The 27,407-nt window shown below is 37.6% G+C and overlaps 1 protein-coding gene across 2 annotated transcripts in view; it reads right to left on the minus strand.

The window, feature by feature from the left end:
• Positions 1–2,082: 2,082 nt before the first annotated feature.
• Positions 2,083–27,407, minus strand: part of GHR (growth hormone receptor) — a 284,952-nt gene continuing 259,627 nt past the window's right edge. For both annotated transcript variants that reach the window (XM_027101187.1, XM_027101185.1), the window contains 5 exons: positions 25,701–25,879; positions 20,694–20,859; positions 18,622–18,712; positions 11,717–11,786; positions 2,083–5,123 (listed from right to left, as the gene is read on the minus strand). In XM_027101187.1, the coding sequence (XP_026956988.1) occupies positions 4,146–5,123; positions 11,717–11,786; positions 18,622–18,712; positions 20,694–20,859; positions 25,701–25,879 (1,484 nt within the window). In that variant the 3' untranslated portion in view covers positions 2,083–4,145. The remainder of the gene's footprint in view (positions 5,124–11,716; positions 11,787–18,621; positions 18,713–20,693; positions 20,860–25,700; positions 25,880–27,407) is intronic.

Genomic DNA, 27,407 nt, shown 5'->3' on the forward strand with positions numbered 1-27,407 from the left:
TTCTTCCCTTTCATCAGTTTAAATATATGGTGCCACTCCTTTCTGGCCTGTAATATTTCTGCTGAAAAATCAGCTGATAACCTTATGGAAGTTCCCTTGTATGTTATTTGTTTCTTTTCCCTTGTTTCTTTTAGTATTTTCACTTTGTCTTTAATTTTTGTCAGTTTGATTACTCTGTGTCCCAGTATGTTCCTCCTTGGGTTTATCCTGCCTGGGACTCTATGGGCTTCCTGGACTTGGGTTACACTTTCCTTTCCCATGTTAGGGTATTTTTCAGCTATTGTCTATTCAAATATTTACTCAGGTCCTTTCTATCTTCTCCTTCTGAGACTCCTATAATGTGAATGTTGGTGCATTTAATGTTGTCTCAGAGGTCTCTTAGATTGTCCTCATTTCTTTTCATTCTTTATTCTGTTCCACAGCAGTGATTTCTACCATTTTGTCTTCCAGTTCACTTATACATTCTTCTGCTTTATTTATTCTGCTATTGATTCCTTTTAGTGTATTTTTCATTTCAGTTGTTGTATTGTTCATCTATGTTTGTTCTTTAGTTCTTTTATGTCTTTATTAAATATTTCTTGTATCTTCCTGGTCTGTGCCTCTATCTTTTTCTGAGATCTTAGATCATCCTTACTATCATTACTCTGAATTCTTTTTTGGGTAGATTGCCTGTCTCCACTGAGTTGTTCTTCTGGGATTTTAACTTGTCCCTTTCTCTGGGATATAGTCCTCTGCTGTCTCATTTTGTCTTTCTGTGATTGTGGTTTCCATTCCACAGGTTGCAGGGTTGTAGTTCTTCTTGCTTCTGCTGTCTGCCCCCTTGTGGATGAGGCTGGTCTAAGGGGCTTGTGCTGGTTTCTTGGTGAGAGGGACTGGTTCCAGCCCACTGGTGGGCAGAGCTGGGTCTTGTCCCTCCTGTGGGCAGGGCTGTGTTAATGGGTGTGTTTAGTGGCCAGCTGTGGGCTTAGGAAGACTTTAGGCAGCCTGTTTGCTGATGGGTGGGGCTGTGTTCCCACCCTGTTGGTTGTTTGGTCTGAGGCATCCCAGCACTAGAACCTATTGGCGGTTGGGTGAGGCCAGGTCTTGGTGAGAAAATGGTGGCCTCCAGGAGGGCTTACGCCAATGAGTACTACCCAGAACTACCGCCACCAGTGTCTCTGTCCACACAGTGAGTCACAGCCACCCCCTCACACACCCCCAACCCCCTCCACAGGAGACCCTCCAATACCAGCAGGTAGGTCTGGCCTAGGGTCTTATGAGGTCACTCTTTTTCCCGTGTCCTGGTGCTCATGAGACCTTGTGTGTGCCCTCCAAGAGTGGAATTTCTGCCTCCCCCAGTTCTGTGGAAGTCTTGCAGTCAAACGCTGCTGGCCTTCAAAGCCAGGTGCTCTTGGGGCTCCTTTTCTCAATGCCAGACCCCCAGCCTGGGTAGCCTGATGTGAGACTCACAACTTTCACTCCTGTGGGAGAACCTCTGTGATACAATTATTTTCCAGTTTGTGAACTGCCCACCTGGTGGGTATGGGATTTGACTTTATTGTGATTGCACCCTTCTTGGAGCTGGAGCCTCCAATGGGGGAATCTCTGCTTTGTGGCTTTACTGCTCTTAGGCTCCTACACAACCTACCTAAACAGCTTCCCTCCCAGACTTGACTTCTTATTGGCTTCCCATTATGACAAGGAGCTAGTCTGACAAACTGACTTGTTCTAATGTGTGAATGGTAGAGGGAGAACTGTTTACCCCTCCCCTCTTTCTAGGCAACATGCTCAAGCTCTCCCCATGTCACAAACACCCCCATGTACATCATGCATGCTTTGATGCATCCAAAATATGGCTCTAAGAGTCCAGGCAAGCCAGCAGGATAATTTTGAGCTGGGCTTGTGTTTATTCAAAATAAAAAAAGGGTCGGAGCTGTCTTCTCTGCTCTATATTTCAGCACAGAAAAAAATCTTCACACACATTGCTACTGTGTTTAAACGAACTGTGCTATGCTCCCCTTACAAGGAGAAGAACTGAGTATGCAGTCTGATTTAGGGTGCTTTTCCTGTGGGTGTTTGACAATAGAAGCATACCATCACAAATCCAAGAAAATAAATTTATTAAACTTTGAAGGAAAAAAATCCACAGACATAAAGAAAGTTAAATATAAACTGCAGGACACAACTAGTCATACTAGTGAATAATGGCTTGTGTGGCCAGCAAAGTACCAAAATGACATTCGGAGACCGATTGAGGTATTTAGCTATTTTTGGCTATAGAAATGTTGTCAGCCTATTGTAAAATAGTAAGATAGTTTTCCCAAACACACAGTTTTAAGTTGAATTAGGTTCTACATTGATGAAACTGTCTATGAAACTAAATTATGTAGCTCTTAGAGAAAACCGTAGCAGCAAGGTAGCAGAAAATCTATTAAACATCTATTACAAAGTAACATGTTGAACTTTAAACACCCAATTCTAGCTTTTCACTGTCCTTCCTGCAAGAAAGAGGGAATTTAAAATCGCCAACCGTTAAGCTTGTTTCCTAAAAAGGTATGGCAAATACTATTTAAGTTAAAGCTAACTTTAAAGTTTTATTAACCTTTAAAAAATACTTAAGTGAGAAGCATTCTTGAGTCAGATGAGTCTTCTTTTTTTGACAAACCTTTTGAGGAGCAATCCCAGTGCTCCTATGAATGATGTTTAGGTTATTAAGATATTGAACAATAACTTATAATTTACTCAGGCTGCTTCTTTTTCTTCTGACTACCCGCTTTAAGGCCAATCCACTCAGAGGAGAAGTAAAAAATGATGAAACTTCTTTTATTTAAGTAAATCCTATAAAAGATTTGGTAAGGAAGAAAGTTTCTGCTATGGGTTTAAATAAATTTTTTAGTTATCTTGGGGATTTAAAATCTTGTTTTTTCTCTTTTTTTGCTACCATGAATAATGAGTATGTGTCTGGCTATAGGCTGTGAAAGAAAAAGCTTTTTCTTGAACTTTTATTCCATGATCTGGTTAACTTCACTTCGACCAGCTTCAACTTACAAAATGCTTCTTGTACCTATTCCTTCCTTAGGTAAATATGAACTAAGAGACACTGTGGCCAAGGTTCTAAGACTTGACTCTCATGATCTGAGTGCACTAAGAAACTCCTTCCCCGTGCACTGCAGTGATTAAGCATTCTGGGTCAATAGGAACCAGCTATGATTTCTATTCTCTTAGTATGCAGTGCTCTGACATGAACCAAAACTTGGGTAAGAAAAGCCTTTTTGTTCATTTGTGTTGTGGGTTTTTTTTTGTTTTTTTGGGTTTTTTTGGTTCATGATAAGTTGATCTGTGCAAACATTTTAAAGTTTTCTAAATTAACAAATATCTGTTTACAAATTCAGATAAGATGAACACATTCCAATAATGCAGCTAACTACAATCATTTTAGAATCATTTAAAGAGTTTTAGGAGGTATAAAAAGGGCCTTGTAAAAAACTAGTTTTTCTTCAGGTGCGTTGACCAAAGCATTAAACCAGCTTTAGACTGCAGTTACTACATTCTTTAGATGGGTCGGCATGAGCTACAGTACACCGTGTATAGTGTAATAGAAAATAGCCATGCTTAAAGTGTAAATTATTAAAAATACCTTTATCCATTTTATGTCAAAATAAATGTTTTACATATCCAAACTATTTCTTGTCTTCTTACCTAAAATTTTAGTTCCCAATTATTAAAAAAAACTTAGCCTGTGCTATGATTTGCATTCAATCGTCCTGAACTGCAAAAGCCACCTGATTTTTCGCTTTTTCAAAAAGCATGATTAACTATAGATTAAAAAACATAGCCATTCAATGCTTAGTAGCACAAAATTAACACCCACAATAACAAGACAATCACTGCCACTAAACAGTCTTTGAGACAATTCTTTAAAATATTTACAATTCACAACAAGAATATCTATCTGATGAAGGGTTCTTCTTCTTTTTCTTTAATATCATGTTTCAACACTTCAGGAAAAGCCATTTAGAATCCGTATCCCCCACCCTCAACTCCCACCCCCCTCCAAAAAATGTTTAAACATTGTTTTGGTTTAAGCATTCATTCCCTAGCCAACTCTTTGCTAGAGTAAATAGGTAACTCATTAAATATGTAGCTCATGGGAAATCGAAGAAAAGCTACGGCATGATTTTGTTCAGTTGGTCTGTGCTCACGTAGCCACATGATGAGAGAAACTCTTTGTCAGGCAAGGGCAGGGCAGTTGCATTGAGTACGAGGCCCTGTGGAGATTGTACTATATGAATGGAGGTATAGTCTGGGACAGGCAACTCAGAACTTGGAACACGTTCTGCTGTCCCAGACCTCCCAGCAGTAGTGGTAAGGCTTTCCGTGGTGATGTAAATGTCTTCCTGGTTAAAGCTTGGCTCTACATGTGATTCAACCTCGACATGAGGGGCCAGGGTGATGCACTTTTTAGCATCTGCCTCACAGAAGTAGGCGTTGTCCATGATGAAGTTTGCTTGGCAGGGTGAGACGACTTCTGGATGCATGTCACACTGGGAGATCCCAGCCTTATTCTTTTGGCCCGGGGAAAGGACCACACTCCCTGCTGGTGTAATGTCACTTACCTGGGCATAAAAGTCGATGTTTGCCAATGAACTTGGATTGCTGAGCTGTTGCTGTGTATGGCCAGCTTGATGAGTTGACTCAGTTTTGCCAATAAGAAGTGATCTTGGTTTGTTTTCCTCTCCTAGGATAACACTGGGCTGCTGGCTAGCAGGGGTAGCATCATTCGAAGGTGAGTTATTTAGATTCTTCTGGTCAAGGCACAAGCGATCTGCTTCCCCTTTCAACCTTTGTGGCTGAGCAACCTCTGAGGTACCATCACACATGTCATTGGCATTGAAATCAGTCTCCAGAATGTCAGGTTCATAACAGCTGGTACGTCCAGAGTCGTCATCCTTTGCCCCAAGGATATTAAGTGATTTTTCATGGTCATTGCTTAGAAGTCTGTCTGTGTCTGATCCTTCAGTCTTTTCATCAGGGTCATCAATATCTAGCTCAATAAATTCAACCCAAGAGTCATCATTGTAGAATTCGTGTTTATAGTTGTCATGAATGGCTAAGATTGTGTTCACCTCTTCTAATTTTCCTTCCTAGGAAATAGAAAATGAAGATCTATGAAAAACTCACAACAATTAAGTGATATAATAAATAACATTCAGAGACTAATTAGTAACAAAACCACATTAGTGAAGAACTTTTCTTTCTTTCTTTTTAAAAATTCTTTTCTATTATGGTTCATCACAGAATACCAAACATAGTTCTCCATGCTATACAGCAGGATGTTGTTTATCCATTCCATATATAATAGCTTGTATCTGCTAACCTCAACCTCCCATTCCATCCCTCCCCCAACCCCCTCCCCCTCGGCAACTACAAGTCTGTTCTCTATGCCTGTGAGTCTGTTTTTGTTTCATACGTAGATAGGTTCATTTGTGTCATATTTTAGATTCCACATATAAGTGATATCGTATGGTATTTGTCTTTCTCTTTGACTTACTTCACTTAGTATGACAATCTCTAGTTGCATCCATGTTGCTGCAAGTGGCATTATTTCATTCTTTTTTATGGCTGAGTAGTATTCCATTGTATATATGTACCACATCTTCTTTATCCATTCATCTTTCGATGGGCATTTAGGTTGTTTCTATATCTTGGCTATTGTGAATAGTGCTGCTGTGAACATAGGGGTGCATGTATCTTTTTGGATTAGAGTTTTGTCTGGATATATGCCTAGGAGTGGGATTGCTGGATCATATGGTAATTCTATTTTTAGTTTTCTGAGGAACCTCTATATTGTTTTCCATAGAGGCTGTACCAACTTACATTCCAACAGTGTAGGAGTGTTCCCTTTTCTCCACACCCTCTCCATCATCTGTTATTTGTAGAGTTTTTAATGATGGCCATTCTGACTGGTGTGACGTGGTACCTCATTGTAGTTTTGATTTGCATTTCTCTAGTAATTAGCAATGTTGAGCATCTTTTCATGTGCCTATTGGACATTTGTATTTCTTCTTTGGAGAAATGCCTATTTAGGTCTTCTGCCCATTTTTCAATTGGGTTGTTTATTTGTATATTTTGGAAATAAAGCCCTTATTGGTCTCATTGTTTGAAAATACTTTCTCCCATTCTGTAGGTTGTCTCTTTGTTTATGGTTTCTGTTGCTGTGCAAAAGCTGGTAAGTTTGATTAGGTCCCATTTGTTTCTTTTTGTTTTTATTTCTATTGCTTTGGGAGACTGACTTAAGAAAACATTGGTATGATTTATGTCAGAGAATGTTTTGCCTATGATCTGTCCTAGGAGTTTTGTGGTGTCATGTCTTAAGTCTTTAAGCCACTGTGAGTTTATTTTTATGTATGGTGAGAGGGTATGTTCTAACTTCATTGATTTCCATATGGCTGTCCAAGTTTCCCAGCACCACTTGTTGAAGAGACTGTCTTTTTCCTATTGTATCTTCTTTCCTCCTTTGTTGAAGATTGACTATAGGTGTGTGGGTTTATTTCTGGGCTCTCTATTCTGTTTCATTGACCTATATGTCTGTTTTTTGTGCCAATGCCCCTGTAGCTTTGTAGTATTGCCTGAAGTCTGGGAGGGTTATGCCTCCTGCTTTGTTCTTTTTCTTCAGGATTGCTTTAGCAATTCTGGGTCTTTAATAGTTCCATATAAATTTTAGGATTATTCTAGTTCTGTGAAAAATGTCATGGGTAATTTGATAGGGACTGCATTAAATCTGTAGTTTGCTTTGGGCTGTATGACCATTTTAACAATGTTAATTCTTCCAATCCATGAGCATGGGATATCTTTCCATTTCTTTGACTCACCTTCAGTTTCCTTTATTAATGTTTTATAGTTCTCAGCATATAAGTCTTTTACCTCCACAGTCAGGTTTATTCTCAAGCATATTTTATATTTTTGGGTGAGATTTTAAATAATATTGTTTGTTTACATTCCCTTTCTGATATTCTGTTGTTAGTGTAAAGAAATGCAACCGGTTTCTATATGTTAATCTTGTATCCTGCTACTTTGCTGAATTTGCTTATTATTTCTAGTAGTTTTTTTGTGGATTCTTTAGGGTTTTCTATATAGTATGTCATCTGCATAAAACGACAATTTTGCCTCTTCCCTTCCAATTTGGATACTTTTTATTTCTTTTTCTTGTCTGATTGCTATGGCTAGGACTTCCAATACTATGTTAAATAGAAGAGGTAAGAGTGGGCATCCTTGTCTTGTTCCAGATTTTAGTGGGAAGTCTTTCAGCTTTTCACCATTGAGTATTATATTGGCTGTGGGTTTGTCATAGCTTTTACTATGTTGAGATATGTTCCCTGTGTACCCACTTTGGTAAGAGTTTTTATCATGAATGGATGTGGAATTTTGTCAAATGTTCTTTCTGCATCTTTTGAGATCATGTGGTTTTTGTCTTCTCTTTTGTTTATGTGATGTATCACATTGATTTGTGTATGCTGAACCATGCTTGTGAACTTGGGATGACTCTTGGTCATGGTGTATGATCTTTTTTTATGTGTTGTTGGATTTTGTTGAGAATCTTTGCGTCTATATTCATCAAAGATATTGGCCTGTAATTTTCTTTTTTGGTGGTGTCTTTGTCTGGTTTTGGTATCAGGGTGATGGTGGCTTCATAGAATGTCTTTGGGAGTGTTCCCTCCTATTCAGTTCTTTGGAAGAGTTTGAGAAGGACTGGTGTGAGTTCTTCTTTGTATGTTTGGTAGAATTTGCCTTTGAAGCCATCTGGTCCTGGATTTTTGTTTGTAGGGAGTTAATTACATATTCTATTTCACCTCTAATGATCAGTCTGTTCAAATTATCTACTTATTCTTGATTCAATTTTGGGGGGCTGTATGTTTCTAAAAACTTGTCCTTTTCTTCTAGGTTGTTGAATTTGTTGAGATATAATTGGTCATAGCATTCCCTTATGGTTTCTGTATTACTGTGGTATCAGTTGTTATGTCTCCTTTTTCATTTCTTATTTTGTTTATTTGGGTTCTCTCTCTTTTCTTCTTGGTGAGCCTGGCCAGAGGTTTGTCAGTCTTGTTTACCCTTTCAAAGAACCAGCTCTGGGTTTTATTGATTTTTTTCTATTTTTTAATCACTATTTTATTTATTTCCTCTCTGATCTTGATTATTTCCATCCTTCTGCTGATTTTAGGTTCTGTTTGTTCTTTTTCTACTTCTTTTAAGTGGTAGATTAGGTTGTTTATCTGAGACTTTTCTTGTTTTTTTGAGGAAGGCCTGTATCACTATGAACTTCCCTCTAGGAATTGCTTTTGCTGCATCCCATAGATTTTGTACAGTGGTGTTTTCATGGTAATTTTTCTCAAGGTATTTTTTAATTTACTCTTTGATTTCATTGTTGAATGATTGGTTTTTTAGTAGCATATTGTTTGGTAATCTTTTTTTAGTAGCATACTGTTTAGTAGTCATTTTCTTTTTCTGTGGTTGATTTCTAGTTTCATGCTGCTGTGGTCAGAAAAGATGCTTGAGATAATTTCTATACTCAAGTTTGTTGAGGTCTGTTTTGTACCCTAGTATGTGGTCAATCCTAGAGAATGTTCCATGTGCACTCGAAAAGAATGTATATTCTGTGTTTTTGGGATGTAATGTCCTAAAAATATCAATTAGGTCTATCTGTTCTATTGTATCATTTAGGATCTCTGTTGCCTTATTTTCTTTCTAGAAGATCTGTGCACTGATGTGAGTGGGGTGTTAAAGTCTCCTACTATTATTGTATTCCTGTCAATTTCTCCCTTTATGTCTGTTAGTATTTGTTTTATGTATTTGGGTGCTCCTATATTAGGTGCATATACGTTGATGAGTGTAAAAGTGTCCTTCTTTATTTTTCTTTATGGCCTTTGTTTTAAAGTCTATTCTGTCTGATACGTGTATTGTGATCCCCACCTTGTCATTTCCATTTGCATGAAATATCTTTTTCCATCTCCTCACTTTCAATCTGTGTCCTTTGCTCTAAAGTGGGTCTCTTGTAGGCAGCATATTGTAGGCTCTTGTTTTTTTTATCCAATCTTCCTCTCTGTGCCTTTTGATTGGAGCATTTAGTCCATTGACATTAAGGTAATTATTGATAGATATGTATTTATTGCCATTTTAACCCTTGCTTTCCTGTTGATTTTTTATTTCTTCTTTGTCCCTTTTTTCTTTTTGTTTTTCCCTTTTGTGGTTTGATGATTTTCTTTTGTATTGTACTTCTTTTTGTTTTTTGTGAGTCTATTGTATGTTTTTGATTTGTGGTTACCTTGTTTCTCAAGTATGTAAACCCCATCCTATAGCTATTGATACTTGCCTTAGACTGGTAATCATATAGGCTCAAACACATTCTAGGAAATGATAAAAAAAAATTTACACTTTCTTACTCTTCTCCCCCACATTATATGATTTTGATGTCCTCTTTTACATCTTCATGTTCATCCTTTTGCTGTTCACTGTGGTTATCATAAATTTCACAGAAATTTATTTTGATTTTTTTAAAATCTGTGTACTGGCTTATTTAGGTGATTTTCTTTCCAATTGTGATTTTTCTCTTTCCTATATATTCTTCTTTTCTATTTACAGAAGACCTTTCAATATTTCCTTTAGGATAGGTTTAGTATTGCTGTATTCTTTTAGTTTTTGCTTGTCTAAGAAATTCTTTCTCGCTCCTTCTATTGTAAATAATAATCTTGCTGGGTAGAGTATCCTAGGTTGCAGTTTTTTCCCCTTCAGGACTTTGAATGTATCTTGCCACTTCCTTCTGGCCTGCAAAGTTTCTGTACAGAAATCAGCTGATAGCCTTATGGGGGTTCCCTTGTAATTAACTTTTCTCTTGCTGCCTTTAGAATCCTCTCTTTAACTTTTGCCATTTTAATTATAATTTTGGTGTAGGTCTGTTTGGTTTTACCTTGTTTGGGACCCTCTGCTTCCTGTACCTGGATATGTTTCTTTCTTTACATTTGGGAAGTTTTCAGCTTCCCAAATACATTTTCAATACCCTTTTCTCTCTCTTCCCATTCTGGGGTCTCTATTATGCATAGATTGGCATGCTTTATATTATCCCATAGGTCTCTTATATTGCTTTCATTTTTTTTTCATTTGGCTTTCTGTCTGCTGTCTTGATTGGGTGATTTCCATTATTCTATCTTCCAGGTCATTTACTCATTTTTATGTATTATTCATTCTGCTATTCATTGCCTTTAGTTCAGTTTTCATCTTGGCAAATGTTTTAAAATTTTTTTGGTTCCTTTTTATAGTTTCTAGTTCCTTTTTATAGTACTCTGCATTTCTGTCAATAGCATTTCTTAATTCCTTCAGTATTTTCATTATCTCCTTTTTGAACTCGGTGTCTATTAGACTGAAGAGGTCTGTTTCATTGTTCTTTCAGGGGAATTCTCTTGGTCTTTTAACTGGGAGTGGTTCCTCTCCTTCTTCATTTTACCTTATATTTCTCTTATTCTGTGAGTTTAGGAGAAACAATAATCTACTGTGGTCTTGGAGGGCTATTTATATGTGGGAGTGTCCCGGTGTAGTTTGTGTGGATTTAATATTTTGGTGCAAGGGCTGTTTTTAGTATTGATGCCTGTCACCTCTTTCCTCAGCATGTGCTGGCCATTATTCTCTTGATAGGGCGTGTGCAGATGCAGTGGCTGGTGCCTGGTCCTGGCATTCTCTGTGGTGGTAGCAGCTCATGTGCAGCCCTGGAGCACACAATGGGAGGTGGCTCACAACTACTCCTGGAATCTGCGAGGGTGGTGGTGGTAGCTCATGACAGCTCTTAAAGCATGGGGGTTGGGGGTGGTGGTGGCTTGTGATCGCTCTTGTAGCTTGTGTAGGCAGTGTCCTGCAACCTGAGAGCACATGCAGGGAGAAAGGCTGCAATGGCAGGTCTTGCCTCTCCTCTCGCACACCACCCAAACCTCTAAGGTAGCCCAGGCTTCCTCTGCGTACATCCTCTGGTGCAGTTGCACCAAACTCCAGCCCCTTCAGGCTCTTTCTGCACAGCCCACCACCTGAGTCCTCTCCCTGGATCTAATCTCTGAAGCCTGAGCTTCAGCACCCGGTCCCTGCCTGCACTGATGGATGTGTGTCTCCGGCCGGGGAGTGCTGAGCGGTGGCACTGACTGTCTGCCGGTCTCTCCATTCTAGCTACTGCAAAACCGGTTCCTGCATTCTCCTCCAAGGCTCTAAAACTCCCACTCTGTCCCGGCTGATCTCCATGATGGTGAGGGGACTTCCCAGGGTGCAGGCATCTTTCCTCTTTCACAGCTCTCTCCCAAGGGGTGGGGTGCAGGTCCCTTCCCAATTCCTTTCTTTTCTTTTGTCCTACCTGGTTACACAGAAATTTTCTTGCCCTTTTAGAGGTCTGACATCTTCTGCCAGCGTTCAGTAGATATTCCGTGAAGATGTGTTCCACATGAAGATGTGTTTTTGATGTATTTGTGTGAGGCAGTGAGCTTCACATTCTACTACTCTGCCATCTTGATCCAGTAGTCAAGAACTTTTAAATACGTAAGACATTTTCATAATTTTGAGATGTATTATTTAAAAACTTTTTTTCCAGAAGGAATACAAAAAATAAAATGTAATACATATAGCTTGCAAAAGGTCTCAACATAAGACATTATTGTTCAGGTATCATTTAATTAGTGTTATGTATAACTTAAGATAATTTATTAATTACCTTGAGGAGATCTGGATCAATTCCTTTAATCTTTGGAACTGGAACTGGGGGTAGAATCAACATCTTAATCCTTGAAAACAAAATTTTGTTTTGATGTCAGTTATGCGTTCTCATTTCAAAAGATAGATAGAAATAAAATGTTGACAGTATTGTTGACAGTATTATTAAAGTAACAGAAAATTTGGAATAAGTATAATCTGAGAAAGAGGAAAGCATTAAGCAGTAAATAACAAGGCAAAACTATAGAAGAAAAAAAGAATAAAAAAACAACAAAAAACCCTCATCTGAAACCAATTTAAGTAAAATGCAGTTTTCTTATAACTTTTCTTTTATAATGTCTTTTATTGATAAGACAGTCTTAGTATTGGAAGTTAGAAATTTAATTCCATCTGAAGCCTATTTCCATGTCAGTTATAAGGGAGGTAATTTTAATATACATCTCATCTGTAATTTGTAGAGGAAGGGAAGGGGAGGAGAAAGAGCCAATCTATGTGGAGCCAACATTATCTGTACCCTTAAAAAAGAGTGGGTTGGTATAAGTTCATACCACAAATCTACATGAATTATAAGATTATCCAAGGCAATCTCATTAACCAGGGTGTTATTGCACAGTTCACTTCAGTTAGGACAGACTAAATTTGAACTATCTCTAATCAGTATGGATTTGTGTACACAAGTCTATGATGCACTTAAAATTTCTGTTCCAAATATTTAAGTTACTTTTTGACCATAATTCATTTCAATATCTATCCTGCTTGTCTTGTGCCTGATTGTATCCCCGGCACTTAGAACAATTCCTGGCACAGAGAAGGTGCTCAATAAACCATTTCTTGAATAAGTTTGAGTAAGTCATTTATTTATTTCATTAATAGTGTAACTAGAGTTTTTGTTTTAAAGTCAACATTGTGGCTGTGGAATAAAGCTCAGATACTACTATAAACCACTGATGAAAGAAATCAAAGATGACACAAACAGATGGAGAGATATACCATGCTCCTGGATTGGAAGAATCAATACTATGAAAATGACTATGCTACCCAAAGCAATCTATAGGCTCAGTGCAATCTCTGTCAAATTATCAATGGCATTTTTCACAGATTTAGAACAAAAAATAATTATACAATGTGTGTGGAAGCACAAAAGACCCCAACTAGCCAAAGCAATATTGAGAATGAGAAACAGAGCTGGAGGAATCAGGCTCCCCAACTTCAGACTATACTACAAAGCTACAGTAATCAAGACAGTATGGTACTGGCACAAAAACAGAAATACAGATCAATGGTACAGGATAGAAAGCCCAGAGATAAACGCATGCACCTATGGTCACCTAATCTATGACAAAGGAGGCAAGTATATACAATGGACACAAGACAGCCTCTTCAATAAATGGTCCTGGGAAAACTGGACAGCTACATGTAAAAGAAAACGTGAAATAAGAACACTCCCTAACACCATACACAAAAATAAACTCAAAGTGGATTAAAGACTAAATGTAAGACCTGACACTATAAAACCCTTAGAGGAAAATACAGGCAGAACACTCTTTGACATAAATCACAGCAGGATCTTTTATGACCCACCTTCTAGAGTAATGAAAATAAAAACAAACAAATGGGACCTAATGAAACTTAAAAGCTTTTGCACAGCAAAGGAAACCATAAGACAAAAAGACAACACACAGAATGGGAGAAAATATTTGCAAATGAAGCAATGGACAAAGGATTAATCTCCAAAATATACAAACAGCTCATGCAGCTCAATATCAAAAAGACAACCCAATCAAAAAATGGGCAGAAGACCTGAACAGACATTTCAGCAAAGAAGACATACAGATGGCCAAGAGGCACATCATAAGCTGCTCAGCATCACTAATTATTAGAGAAATGCAAATCAAAACTACAATGAGGTATCACCTCACACCAGTCAGAAGGGCCATCATCACATATCTACAAACAATAAATGCTGGAGAGGGTGTGGAGAAAAGGGAACCCTCTTGCACTGTTGGTGGGAATGTAAATTGGTACAGCCACTATGGAGAACAGCATGGAGGTTCCTTAAAAAACTAAAAATAGAACAACCATATGCCCCAGCAATCCCACTACTGGGCATATACCCTGAGAAACCATAATTCAAAAAGATTCATGTACCACAATGTTCATTGCAGCACTATTTACAATAGCCAGGACATAGAAACAACCTAAATGTCCAATGACAGACAAATGGATAAAGAAGATGTGGTACATATATACAATATTACTCAGCCATAAAAGTGAACAAAATTGGGTCATTTGTAGAGATGTGGATGGACCTAGAGTCTGTCATACAGAGTGAAGTAAGTCAGAAAGAGAAAAACAAATATTGTATATTAATGCATATATGTGGAATCTAGAAAAATGGTACAGATGAACCTATCTGAAGGGCAGGAATAGAAAGGCAGACGTGGAGAATGGACGTGTGGACACGGTGGGGAAGGGGAGGGTGGGATGAATTGGGAGATTAGGTTTGACATCAATACACTACCATGTGTAAAATAGATAGCTAGTGGGAACCTGCTGTATAGCACAGGGAGCTCAGCTCGGTGCTCTGTGATAACCTAGATGGGTGGGATGGGGGGGGGGGAGGTCCAAGAGGGAGGGGATATATAGATATACATATAGCTGATTCACTTCACTGTACACGAGAAACTAACAACATTGTAAGGCAATTATACTTCAATTAAAAGAAAAAAATTAACATTGTGGCTCTGGAATAAAGCTCAGAGATTATCCATTCCAATCTGAGTTTTGGGTATCAGCTGATAGTCTACTTAGTGTGAATGAACGTTTTTTGTATGTTTCTACCACCTTTTTACATAATCCAAGGAATAAGCCAAATTCCGTAAGTTGTGTTTGAGTAGACTCCACTAGGTTTACTCTGTGGGATGGTGTTAAACTGTTACTGATGAACAGAAGTTATAGAAAAAATTCATGTTATTAATAACTGCTACCATTTTTGAATGCTTCTGATAAACCACTATGAGATGTATCTTGCACTAGACTCTGGGTCGGCAAATTACGGTCTATGGGCCAAATGTGGTCTGCCCTCTGTTTTTGTAAATAAAGTTTTATTGGAACATGGTCATGGTCATTTTACATATTATCTATGTAAAATAGTTTGCATATCATCTATGGCTGCTTTCATGCCACAGTGGCAGAGCTGAGTAGTGGTGACAGAGATTGCATAGCCTAGAAAGCCTAAAAATTTACTGTTTGGTCATTTTGAAAACAACTTTGTCAACCCTTGCACTAAACATTTCATTTAATCCTTACCACTACCAGGGAGGCAGAAGACATTATCTGTGGAAAGATTTAGATATTTAAGGAACATGTTCAAATCACACACTAATACTTGGCTCAGCTGGCGCTCAAATCCAAAGCAGCTGACTCCAAAACCTGGGCCCTGTCGCGCTGATGGGTTAAACTTGGTTCTGCATCTCTAAATGAATAGTTCACAGGTTCAAACACATAGAAAAATGCAACAAAACCCGTTACAGGAGGCAAAGTTTCCTAAATGTCTAACGCTTTACTTTGTATGGGTGCCTCTTTTTTTTTTGAAGAGGATGATGCATTTAGGTACTTGTTGATAGCTTTCTAGGAGTTGTGGTTGACTTTAGGCCAGGGGGGCAGACCCTGCAGCTTGGAGGACCCAAGCCAGTCATGCAATTGAGTATAGCGGGCCTGGTACAAAGTCATAGGGAGGGATGGGAATGGTGACAGAGAACATATGCCCTTTGCAAATGGGATGGTTGTTGCACATGTTGCCATGCAGAAATATCAGCCCAGTTTCACTAGATCTGTTTTTAAAGGTAATCTGGTCATCTGGATTTTTGTGTGAAAATTCCCTGTTTTATAAACACTTTGCAGGAAAACCTTTACTCCAAAATCAAAAGAACATAAAACAACAAAACATGGATCTGTGGGCTGAATTTGGCTTTCTGGTTGCCAGTTTGTCACTTCTGTTTTATGTTGATTCAGTTATTTCTTCCTGGATTAGTCATAGCTTGAAGGCTGGAGTAGGTCATATGGTGGGAGCCACAGAGTGTAGAATAACGATAAACTGGCATGAAACTACGTTTCTGATTTTTCTATCATTTTATTCAAATCCAAATTACACTATAAATTTTGCTAGAGTTGACTCAATGATCTGGACTAAGAAAGGGAGCAGTGGCTTGGCTTGTGAACTAACAAAACCTCAAGCAAAGAGCACCTGAAGTCCTTTACAGTCCTGAAGTTCTGGGGTAAACTGGCATAGTACCTCATTCTTTGAGTTTCATTTTAATTGTTCTTTCCACACTTGCTGTCAGCTATTTTCTACCATTTCCTACTTTCATTAGAACATGGAAATTTAGACAATGATAAGGGTTTTTATGGGTACGTGAAAAAAGAAAGGTTAATTGTTTTCCACGGAAAACTTAATTTAGAACAGGAAATTTGGCAGTACAAATAGATTTCCAAAATTTTTCCCAATTTGGTGATTTTGACCAAGCGTCATAGTTAAGAACTTCATTATTCATAGAAAACACTCTTTTAGACAAAGGTTAATATATTTCCTTTGAAATTCTATTTGGAGGATTATTTTTTCTTTCAAATATTGTTAACTAATATAATTTTAAGCAACATAACAAATTTGCTTGGTCTTCATGATGACTCGAAATTGACAACTAATGTTAAAAGTAAATTCCGTTATGTACATAGTGGGTTTATCTACTGCAGGTACACATAAATTAGCCCATCGCCTAACTGTACAGATCAGTGAATTCAAATTAATCAACAGAATAATTTGACTCCTTTGCTGTTGGCATTGCTTAAATATATAAATTACTTAAAATCCTAAATAATTATTTACTTATTTACTAACTCCCCCCCCCCCCACAATTGAAAAGTGTGTTATCCTGCTTTATAATACTCGTGTTTCTAAGATAGTAATGTTGCTAGAAAGTTAGATAGAAAATAAAATTCTACAGAGGGAATTTTGTTTTCTCCTGAGCTTACATTATACAATTGGAGATTAACCCTTCCTACATTCACTTGGAGACTTTTAGCATGCTTGACACTCTGGAACTCTAGAATTCTGAGAATTCTTCTCTCTACTGAAACTCTATTTTGATGTTTACAAATCCTATACAGCTTCAAAATACAAATTAAAAAGCTTTTACAATATATTCACATAGATCCTATTTTGATTTGTAGATGCGTCTTGGCTTCACCTGGAGACTTGTCTTTAGTCCTAGCTAGAGTAACCAGCTGTCTTGGTTTGCCTGGACACAGAACTTTCAGTGCTAAAACCAGGAAAGTCCCAGGCAAACAGAGTGTTAGCTACCCTAATTCTAGGAGAAGGGGCAAGATTAACCCATGGGACTTAAAGAATATTCTAAACTACCATATGACCCAGTAATCCCACTACTGGGCATATACCCTGAGAAAACCATAATTCAAAAAGAGTCGGTACCACAATGTTCATTGCAGCTCTATTTACAATAGCCAGGAGATGGAAACAACCTAAGTGTCCATCATCGGATGAATGGATAAAGAAGATGTGGCACATATATACAATGGAATACTACTCAGCCATAAAAAGACATGAAACTGAGTTATTTGTAGTGAGGTGGATGGACGTAGAGACTGTCCTACAGAGTGAAGTAAGTCAGAAAGAGGAAAACAAATACCGTATGCTAACACACATATATGGAATCTAAAAAAAAAAAAAAGGTTCTGAAGAACCTAGGGGCAGGACAGGAATAAAGACGCAGACATAGAGAATGGACTTGAGGACACGGGGAGGGGTAAGCGTAAGCTGGGACGAAGCAAGAGAGTGGCATGGACTTATATACACTACCAAATGTAAAATAGATAGCTAGTGGGAAGCAGCCGCATAACACAGGGAGATCAGCTCGGTGCTTTGTGACCTAGAGGGGTGGGATATAGGGAGGGTGGGAGGGAGGGAGATGCAAGAGGGAGGAGATATGGAGCTATACATATGCATATAGCTGATTCACTTTGTTATACAGCAGAAACTAACACACCATTGTAAAGAAATTATACTCTGATAAAGACGTTTAAAAAAAAATATTCTAAATGTAAGAAAACTGGCAACCAGTACCAGTAACTTTTCCTATGTTTTGTATTAAAAGTTCCTGTAGTCTGTACTGAGTTTCTTTCAAGAATGAAAATAGAATAATTAGTCTTTACAGCTTAAGGGAAATTTAAAGGTCATATAATCCAACACCCTCAAATTACCCATGAGAACATGGAGGCCTAGAGAGATTAAGGGACTCAAATGAGATTAAACAGCAGTGGCAGAATAATAACTGGAACCTGCCTTTTGACTGCAAGAGAATGCAGAATGGAATCTCTTCAAGCTTAGAATTTTATCTGTGTTGACAAAAGCAGATGAAATACCAAATCATAACTATCCAAGCAATTTCAATAAAACCCAAATTTACTTAAAATCATCATCATATGAAGTCAAAAAAGGTTTTATTAGATTGAATTATCTAGGTGGCTTTAGTTTACCACTTAAATTTCCTCTTACATTAGGACTGTGTCAGACTCAGCCAAAGCCTCACTGCTGCCTTATGGTCCTGGAATAAATGAGCCAATTTTTTCAGAACTTTGAGGAGGTACATATCACAAGGTGTATAGTCACTAGCCTCAGCCTCTTAATGTCCTATGCAACTTTCCAGATAGAACTGAGACCTGTGATGTCTCTATGATGAAGTGGTAAATGTATAACTGGACATAACGTTTCACTGGGTTGAAATATTTCACTCATGATTCACAAAAGAAAACATCAAACAATAAATGGAAACATGTATGTTTGCTAAATAACTGGCAAAAACATATCAAAGTATGTTATATCACACTTACCTTTGTTGTTTAGAAAATATGCATAAAAATAATGTCACCATTAGTCCAAATGTTCCAAAGATAATAAATAAGAACCATGGAAACCGGAAATCTGAAAAACATAAGAACAACATCTCATTCACAGAACTATGAATAGTTGAAGTTTACATTTCACTCTCCTGTTCCACATAAAAAAATTTCCTAGTTTGTATTCATCTAGTAGAGTCAGTGATTTCATTTGATAACCACTGAAATAGACTGCAATGACTTAGGAGTATTTTCTGTTCCAAGAACACCTTTATCCACTTCCTCAGATCCTTTCATGCACCAAAAAAAGAAAATCAAAGTAAAGAAACAGCATACAGTTTAAGCACAATCCATGTTTATACAAACAAACTGCTTTAAGCATCTTATGTATTCAGGGTATGTCATTAAAATGCTTCAGCTCTAGGAAAAATTGATGCCTGTTAATATACTACTTTTCCTAAGTAATGTCCACTTCGTTCTTTTTTTTTTTTTTTAAAGGTGTGGTGATATTTTTTATCCTCCAGATTGAGGATCCATCAAAGTTTTACTTTTGAATCATTACTGAAACTTTTTAGACATGCAGGGCATACATTTTCTGCTTAAATATTGCTTAAAAATATGCTTAAAAATATTGTTTGACAGAAGAAGATCAGTACTAGGACTCCCATCTTTAGATTTTAGTATAATTTGTAGCAAATTTGTGGGCGTCTGTAAAACTTCTATTTCATTTCTCAAGAACAAGTGCCGCAGTGGCAGAGGTTGACTGCTTTTAAGGTGGAATTTACCTTAACGTTGCTTTATGAAAGTAGGCTTTTATGCTGTAATATTTTATTTTCTTATTCAGTTATTAAAAGCCCCAAGGGAGATGTTATGCATATTATAAAGAATTAGTGGGGGAGAGAATATCGTTTTTTTGTATGTTGTGGTACCTATAATTTTATATCAAAGATATACTCAGGAACATAATATAAAGCGAGAGTTTAATATTTTTCTTTTTTAACAGAGAAGAAAAGCTTGTTTAAAAAATGTTTTTGTTAAGGAATTAAATGCCATCACAATAAGGTTAAAGGGCATGTGGCAAATGTGCTTTTAACCTGAATTTCATTGTATCAAGTATCATTTGAAACAACAAGTCTGTTGAATAGAGTGTAGAAAAGATTGTGCTATAGACATTTTCATTTGTGTTATGTAGTATCACGGATTCTACCTGTACTGTAAGTGCAGAAATATAAATTTAATTTCTCTGTAGCTTGTGACTGTTTCGTTAACAAACGTCAGACCCTCATGTGGCACTGTAAACCTTCTGTTTTTAATGGGGATGAGTTATAGCCAATTCCCATTTGGGAGTGATAATACTTTATACACTTACTATTCATTGTTAAGCAGCCTTCTTTATTTCTGTATCCAAAAATTTAAATTCTTTTATTCTGGATTCATAGGTCTCATTTCTTTAAACTATATGTTTATATTTCTTTTATATAGGATCTTCAAATATTCCTTGTCACTCTTGAGCGTATCTAGCACACGATTTATTGAGCCTTCCTCCAGGTAAAAGCCACACCCAAACTTTCTAAAACCAATAAACACCTGCCACTGACTACTTATGCTGACTCAATATTAGGAATTCTCTAAGATGCCACATAGACAGCCATCCATCCAGATTCAGAATTTCTTCACTGTGTGTGTATATGAGAAACATTTTTTTCTGATTATAAGTGCAAAACAAACTCATAGAAAATACTAGAAATACAGAAACAAGGAAATAAAGAAATGAAGAAAAGAATCACCTGAAATTCTGTTATCCAGAGATACCCCACCCCCTCCATCAATAGCTTAGTGTATCTTCTGCTCTTTAACTTGCACCTACCCCATGACTTTTCCTGAATAATTCAAAAATGAAATCCTCCTTCCTCTTTTGTAATGGAGAGTACCTGTTACAGGCAGTGAACTCAAGGTCCCTCATCCTGACAATTGATGCTAATGTATCTTGATCTGGACAACACCCTAACAATCCCTGTATATTGACAAAAACCATGTTGGCTTCCATCTTAATCTCTTAGGTTTACCTTCTTCACATGCAAACGGTCTCATCTGAGGAAGTGTTACAAAGAGCACCTCACTGAACTCGCCATATTTTTCAGAGTTTCGTTGTCTGGATCTCACACGCACTTCATACTCTTTATCCAGTCTCAATGAGTACACTGGAACTGATGTTGACAATACAGGGTCCATCTTTCAAGACAAAATATAAAACTTACTGGTTAGAGAGTCAACAACTCAATGCAATAAGCTCTATGAGGTGTTTCTACATTCGTATTCAAAATGAATTTCTGTAAAGTAGGCAATGTTTTAAAATGCGCTGGTGGAGTTTGCTATTTAGAGAAAGATCAAGGCAAATAACTTAGTAACACAACATTGTAAATTAACTATACTTCAACTAAAAAATGGTAAAAAAAAGAATCATTTTGTTAAATGGGGAGTAGTCTTCAAATTTATTTTGGTATAAACACAAAGATATGATAGACTTGTTTAAAGAAATGCAGCTATATCTTTGCATTAGGCTGTCAGATATTCTACTAAGATCAAAGCACAATAGAATTATAGTGAATGGCAGAATTACAAAGATTACAGATACACTGCCTACCCTTTGGGATATTACATTCTTATATAAAGACATCAGAACAGAAAGAAACACACATATTTCCTATATCTGTATCTGTTCTTTGGAAATCCTGGGTAGTCATTCATATGATCACAGAATTGGAGAGTGTCCTAGAAAAATCATAGTTGTCTTAATTAAACTTTCAAACAATTCTATCAGCTTGCTCTAGAAGGCTTAAAGCCACCTCAAAATAGTTTGCTATTCAAAATTTGTGAAAAAAAGTCACTGGAGGCCTTTGGTAACAACCAACAGGATTCCACAACCCTGAAGGCCAGGATGTTCCTTTACCTTCCCAGGGAAGGGTAGGTGAGGCTATTAGACCTTTAAGACATGTTGCTATCAGAGAGGTTAGACACAACTAATGATGGTGTTTTCCTCCAAGTCACATATTCAAAGCAGGTACACAATATGTGGTTTTCTTGTGTTTTTGGGTAGAACATCTTGTTCCTGTTTATAGAAAATTAGGAACATTCTCTTCTTCAACAGCATGGGTTTTATCACATAAATAAGATTCTCATAATTTGTTTTATTAAGTCAGAGCCTGGGCCTTCAGCTTCTAAAACAAATTTCCCTTCACCTCAGTTAGTTTCTACTCACAAAGTACCTCTTTTTTTCTCCTATGTACACAGAATGGTTAGTTTGCATCTTTTATAGATGCTTAATATATGGAATATTTGTATACCTAAAATGCTTCTGAATATTAAATTCATTTTATTATTTTTCTTAAACTATTTTAAAAAGCCTATGTTTCCATTCTCGAAGCCCTCATTTCTCTGTCACTGTCACCAGTACTATTTCTTTACAGATTTCATTAATAACAAAACCAAAAAGGGACCCTCGGCCATTCGACCCATAGCCCCCTCTCCATCTTCCCTCACCCTTCCACACCAGCCACACCAAACTCAAATTTGCTCACAGGTCTCCTAATACCCGCCCTGCTCCCTGCCACCTTCCTATGAGGGAAAGCCTATTCTTGGCTAATTCTCAGTGCAAGTACTGCTGATATTCTAAGAAGCCTCTTCTGGCAATTATCCCTACTCCATCCTGCCAGGTAGTACACATATTACTTCTCTTAATTCATTGCTCTAATTTCTATATTATACTGCAAATTCCCTGGGGGCAAACGATGCCTTCATTTTCTTTACATTTCCAAAGCCCAGCACAATACCAGGTATATAGTGGGTACTCAAGAGATGGCCAACACATTGTGGATAATTCTACGCCACCCATTAAGTCTTAAAAAAAAAAAAAAAACCAACAAATTCTTAACTTGGTTTAGCAGGTAAATAGTTGGAAGCAACTACATGGTCATTAGAATTACTTTTATATTCAAAATGTGTTTAATAAATTAAAAATGGGCATAGTAATACCAAATTCAATACTGTCAAATGTAACATGAATTCCTGATACAAGCAACAAACATTAGCCTTTTCCCCCTTGACTTACAACCCTCTCTTCTCTTTATGCTTATGCCTCTTGTTCTCATAACCAAGTAGAACGTAAGTTCTTCAAGAGAGGTCAATTCTATAGATGGGCCCTTGATACTCATGACAATTCTGAGATACCTTGCAAATTACCAAACTTATAAATATCATGAATTTGTAACTTCATTTATAAAAGGTAAGTAAAGTAAAAGTTAATTGACCCCTTTGGACTTATCTGATGAGATTTAGCAGGGGTGCAATGAAAAGTGCCGCAAAGCCAAGTTGGGATGCAGCCCTGAATGGTCGACCGAGTCCCGTGCTCCCACGCATCTGGCTCAGAGTGTGTGATTCCTATCAGTGCCTCGCCTGGGACAGAACTACAGGCCATGGACTTTCTGTTTTCAAACTATCAGCACTCAGTTTGTGTGCTAATGTTCTGATTTACATCTTTGCTTTTTCTAGGTCGTCAAACTTTTTTTGTTTCATGTCTCCTCCACACTCTTAAAAATGATTGAGAATCCTAAATATTTTGGTTTTTTTGGGTTATAACTTTCACTGTTTACCATACTAGAAACTGAAAATGAGAATTTTAAAAATACTAATTTCAAAATTAAAATAATAGATTTTACGTTAACGTTTTTATAAAAATTATTGTACTTTCTGAAAGAATAAAATTATAGTGAGAAAAATGACATTGTTTTACATTTTTGCTAATCTCTTTAATATCTGGCTTAATGGCTGTATTTTTACAACTGTCTCTGAATTAAAACTGCTAGGATGTGTTGTTTTGGTTGAGGTGCATAAATAAAACTTGGTCTTACAGATATATAGTTAGAAAATGGAAGAGATATTTTAATACTCTTTTCAGATGATTGTATATATTCTTCTTTAACACCAACAAAAAAACTCAGTAAGTGGTATTTTCTTAAAGGTTAGTTGCAGTGTGGAATCTGAAACTCTATCAATGGATCTTTCATACTTCATTATATTAAAATCCACCATTCCATCTAGTACTTTGAATGGATCATTTCCCCATGTGTGGTTCTGGTTACAGTACGTACTGGTCATTTGGAAAATATTGTTCACTGAGTTATGCAGATTTCCTAAATGTTCACACATTTCACTATACAATATTCTAAAAAAACCTCGCTTTTGCTTATATCACCGTTGATCTCATTAGGAGATCTTCAAAGGTTGGGGAAGCTATCAAGCTCACAGCTGCAGATGGCAAGTTTTCCAAAATTCGAATTTAACCTTGAAAGCTCAAATTTTCTCCTTGGCAACAAATACTGTCAACTGTTTTTCTTAAGTGTTAAGTTCACTTTTTCAAGAAATGTTGCCAAGTATTTGCCAACTCAAATGTGAAAAGCCATCCAGCTGTTTATCAGTTATTCTTTCAAAGTAAAAATGGTATTCCAAGCAAAAAGCAGCTAGTTCTAGCAGGCAACTCAGGTGTCTAAATGCCTTTTCTCAAGATAACCAACCACACCTCAGTATGTAGCTGCAGTGCTTTATGTGTACTTCCCATGTGTCACACAGAAGATTAAAAAGCTACATACTCAGAAGTCGTGATTTAATAAAATTAATAATATATGCAGCTTCATCGAGGACATTCTTATGTGAAACCACCTCCCCGCAGCCCTGCTCACCGCTTCTTAACTGTGAGTGCATGGCAGTGAAGAATACAGTGACTGTCAGTACGATTTGGAATTACTGCCTTGATTCGTGCTAAGGCAGCAGCAGTGTTTCCACCATTGCGTTTGGACCATCTGTGTAAATCTCGACACAGTGAAAAAAGGAAAGAACATTCTAGTATTATTATGAAAATAGTCTTGAGCTTGTGGACTCCCTGAAAGGGTCCCAGGGACCCTCAGGGGTCCAAAGTTTACACTTTGGGAACTGCTGCCCTGGGGTGCCTAGCACCGTGCCTCTTGCACGGTAGTTATTTCAATACCTGGTTGCTGAACAAATGTTTGACTGAAGCTTGAATTTAGAAAGCCTTGTCTGACTCAGCATCCAGCCAAGCTTTTCTGCACCAAGTTATGGAACAGATATCTAAATTAAAATGATTCTGCAAACAGAACCTTGAAGCCCAATACTTAACTGTGCACAGCTGCTCTAAACTTAACCTTCCTCTAATGACAAAACTGGCTTCTTCCTCAGCAGTTCACTGAATGGACAGGGCCCGGTGTCGCAAAATTCTAGGAGTGAGGCTGTGCCGGGCTGCTGGGCACGACCTGGTGACCAGCCAGAAACCACTTGGCTTGGCCAGGCCTGTGGCTGTGGCTAGACTGATTTAGAATTGGTTACACTGGGAGCAGCATGATAATCCTGGTTTCTTCTTGTTGTGCGCCATGTGGACTTGATCGAAGTGCCCAGTTCCCATACACTTGGCAAGGAAGTGTGGGGTTCAGAGGTCAACCAGTACCATGCCACTTGCTTACATAAAAACCTCTTAGCTTGATTCTCCCTTGAGGTATGTAACAAAACATCCTTCTGAAACCTCTAGGGGATCGATTCCCTCCCCCTCTGTTTCCCTCCTGGAGTCACTCAAGAACTTATTTTAATGGGGGTCTGGTGAAGAGTAGCAACTAAAATCATGGGAGAATATTTAACCCCGGCTCACTGTTGACCTTGATCATAACCCTTCCCATGTTTAGCCACACCCTCAAAGGCAGCTAAGTGGCTAGAGTGCACGATATTGTTCTGAAGTTCAACTGGATACCAATGATGACTGGGGAAATATAGTTTTCCTTTCCTTCCATAGGTTTCTGTATAAAACTCCATGTAAGCATTTGCTGTCTTAAAGAATTCCAAGATGATATTTTACTGATTATATCCATTTTTCTCAAATAAGAAATTAGAGAGCATATAGCATGGGCATGTGGTATTAAGTCAAAAGGAAGTCTATAAATGAGAGGGGGTTGTTAAACTAAAAAGAAGAAAAGTCAAAGGATTTTTAAATGTGAGATGTAATGATATCTTACCATTTTCCACTGGGTCTCATTTACTTCTTTGTATTGCAGTTCATATTCCAGGACTATCCACCCCTTCTGAACATCTGCATTTGGTGGTGGTTCCCATCTCACTTGGATATCTGCATGAATCCCTGTTAAACTGATGTTCAGTAAAGTCCAGTTGAGGCCAATGGGTGGATCTGGTTGCACTGGGCATTTCAACAGAGAATTAGTACACAGACACAGCTCGATATTAGTGGAATGCTTTCTTCCGAAGAGACTGTTACTTTATACATTTTTATTATTCAAACTCTTAATTCTTCCAATATTCCCACTTTATGGGACAGTATCATTTTTTTTAACATCTTTATTGGAGTATAATTGGTTTACGATGGTGTGTTAGTTTCTGCTTTACAACAAAGTGAATCATTTTTTAACTTAAGGATGATCTGTTTTTAACTTAAGGATGATCTGTTTTTAACTTAAAAAAAAAGCCCCTATAAAAAACTTCTTTTTGAGTTTAAAATCTGATCTATAGCTATTCTTAAAGATTTGCCATGTTTTACACTTCTTTTGGCTCTGATAGGATTAATACTTTGGGATTTTGGCAAAGGAATTCACTTTAACTCAGAACTGAAGGAAGAGAGAGTCAGAAAGATCTGTGGTATTTAAACATGTCGCTGTTTTGGAACTAGGGGTGAAGAAATCTTTTTTCTTCCAAGCTGTATGTGACCTGGGGCAAGATCTTTCTTATTTTCTTTCTCATTTCTTGTCTTTGCCACTTCTGTACGGCTACAGAAGCACACTCCTTCCAAACACTCAGTAAATACTCCTTAGCTTGTCTTCCTAGCCACATGTGATCATTTCTTCAGATATAAAATGAAGGCATTACACCGCTCTCTCAAATGGTAATGAATCAGTGTTTTCTGTGTTTTACTTAACTGCATGCTACTGACCACTGTGGAGTGGATACTACTTTATAAAAAATGAGAAAGTCCCAATTTGACTAATCATGACCACATTTTGGAAATTAAATTGAAGGGATTTGCAAAATAGCTAAGCTACCCACATCATGATAGTTATACCTCATCTTTCTGGATTTGTTGGGGACTGATGAATTCTGAAAACCAAAGCTTAACCCTTTATATGACTGAACTATAAAAATGTTTTTAATGCAAAGTTTTCTCCAACCTATTACTCATGTTGCATCTTACAAATCTTCCTACTTTAAATAGAGGATATAGAACTGGGTCCTTTTTGAGAAGGCTCAGTACCACCGTTATGAGCATAATAATAACCTCTTCCTTACTTTTATGCTTATTTCTAGGTGCCTTAGTTGACACATTACAGTGTGAGAAACACTCTGAGATACTTAAAAAGCATCTGAAACTGAATGCATTCAAAGGCAAGTCTTCTGCCTGAAGCTTGCTCCTCTTCTACCTTCCCTGGTTCTGTTAATGGCGACTCCATTCCTCCAGTTGCTCAGGATAAAAATTCAACTCTTCCCGGACTCATCTTTTTTTTCTTTTTTTTTCTTTTTTGCGGTACGCGGGCCTCTCACTGTTGTGGCCTCTCCCGCTGCGGAGCACAGGCTCCGGATGCGCAGGCTCAGCGGCCATGGCTCACGGGCCCAGCCGCTCCGCGGCATGTGGGATCTTCCCGGACCGGGGCACGAAGCCGTGTCTCCTGCATCGGCAGGCGGACTCTCAACCACTGCGCCACCAGGGAAGCCCCTGA

Source organism: Aethalodelphis obliquidens, unplaced genomic scaffold, assembly GCF_003676395.1.
Source record: "Aethalodelphis obliquidens isolate GAN/ISIS:26980383/991018 unplaced genomic scaffold, ASM367639v1 scaffold4, whole genome shotgun sequence".
NCBI lineage: Eukaryota > Metazoa > Chordata > Mammalia > Artiodactyla > Delphinidae > Aethalodelphis > Aethalodelphis obliquidens.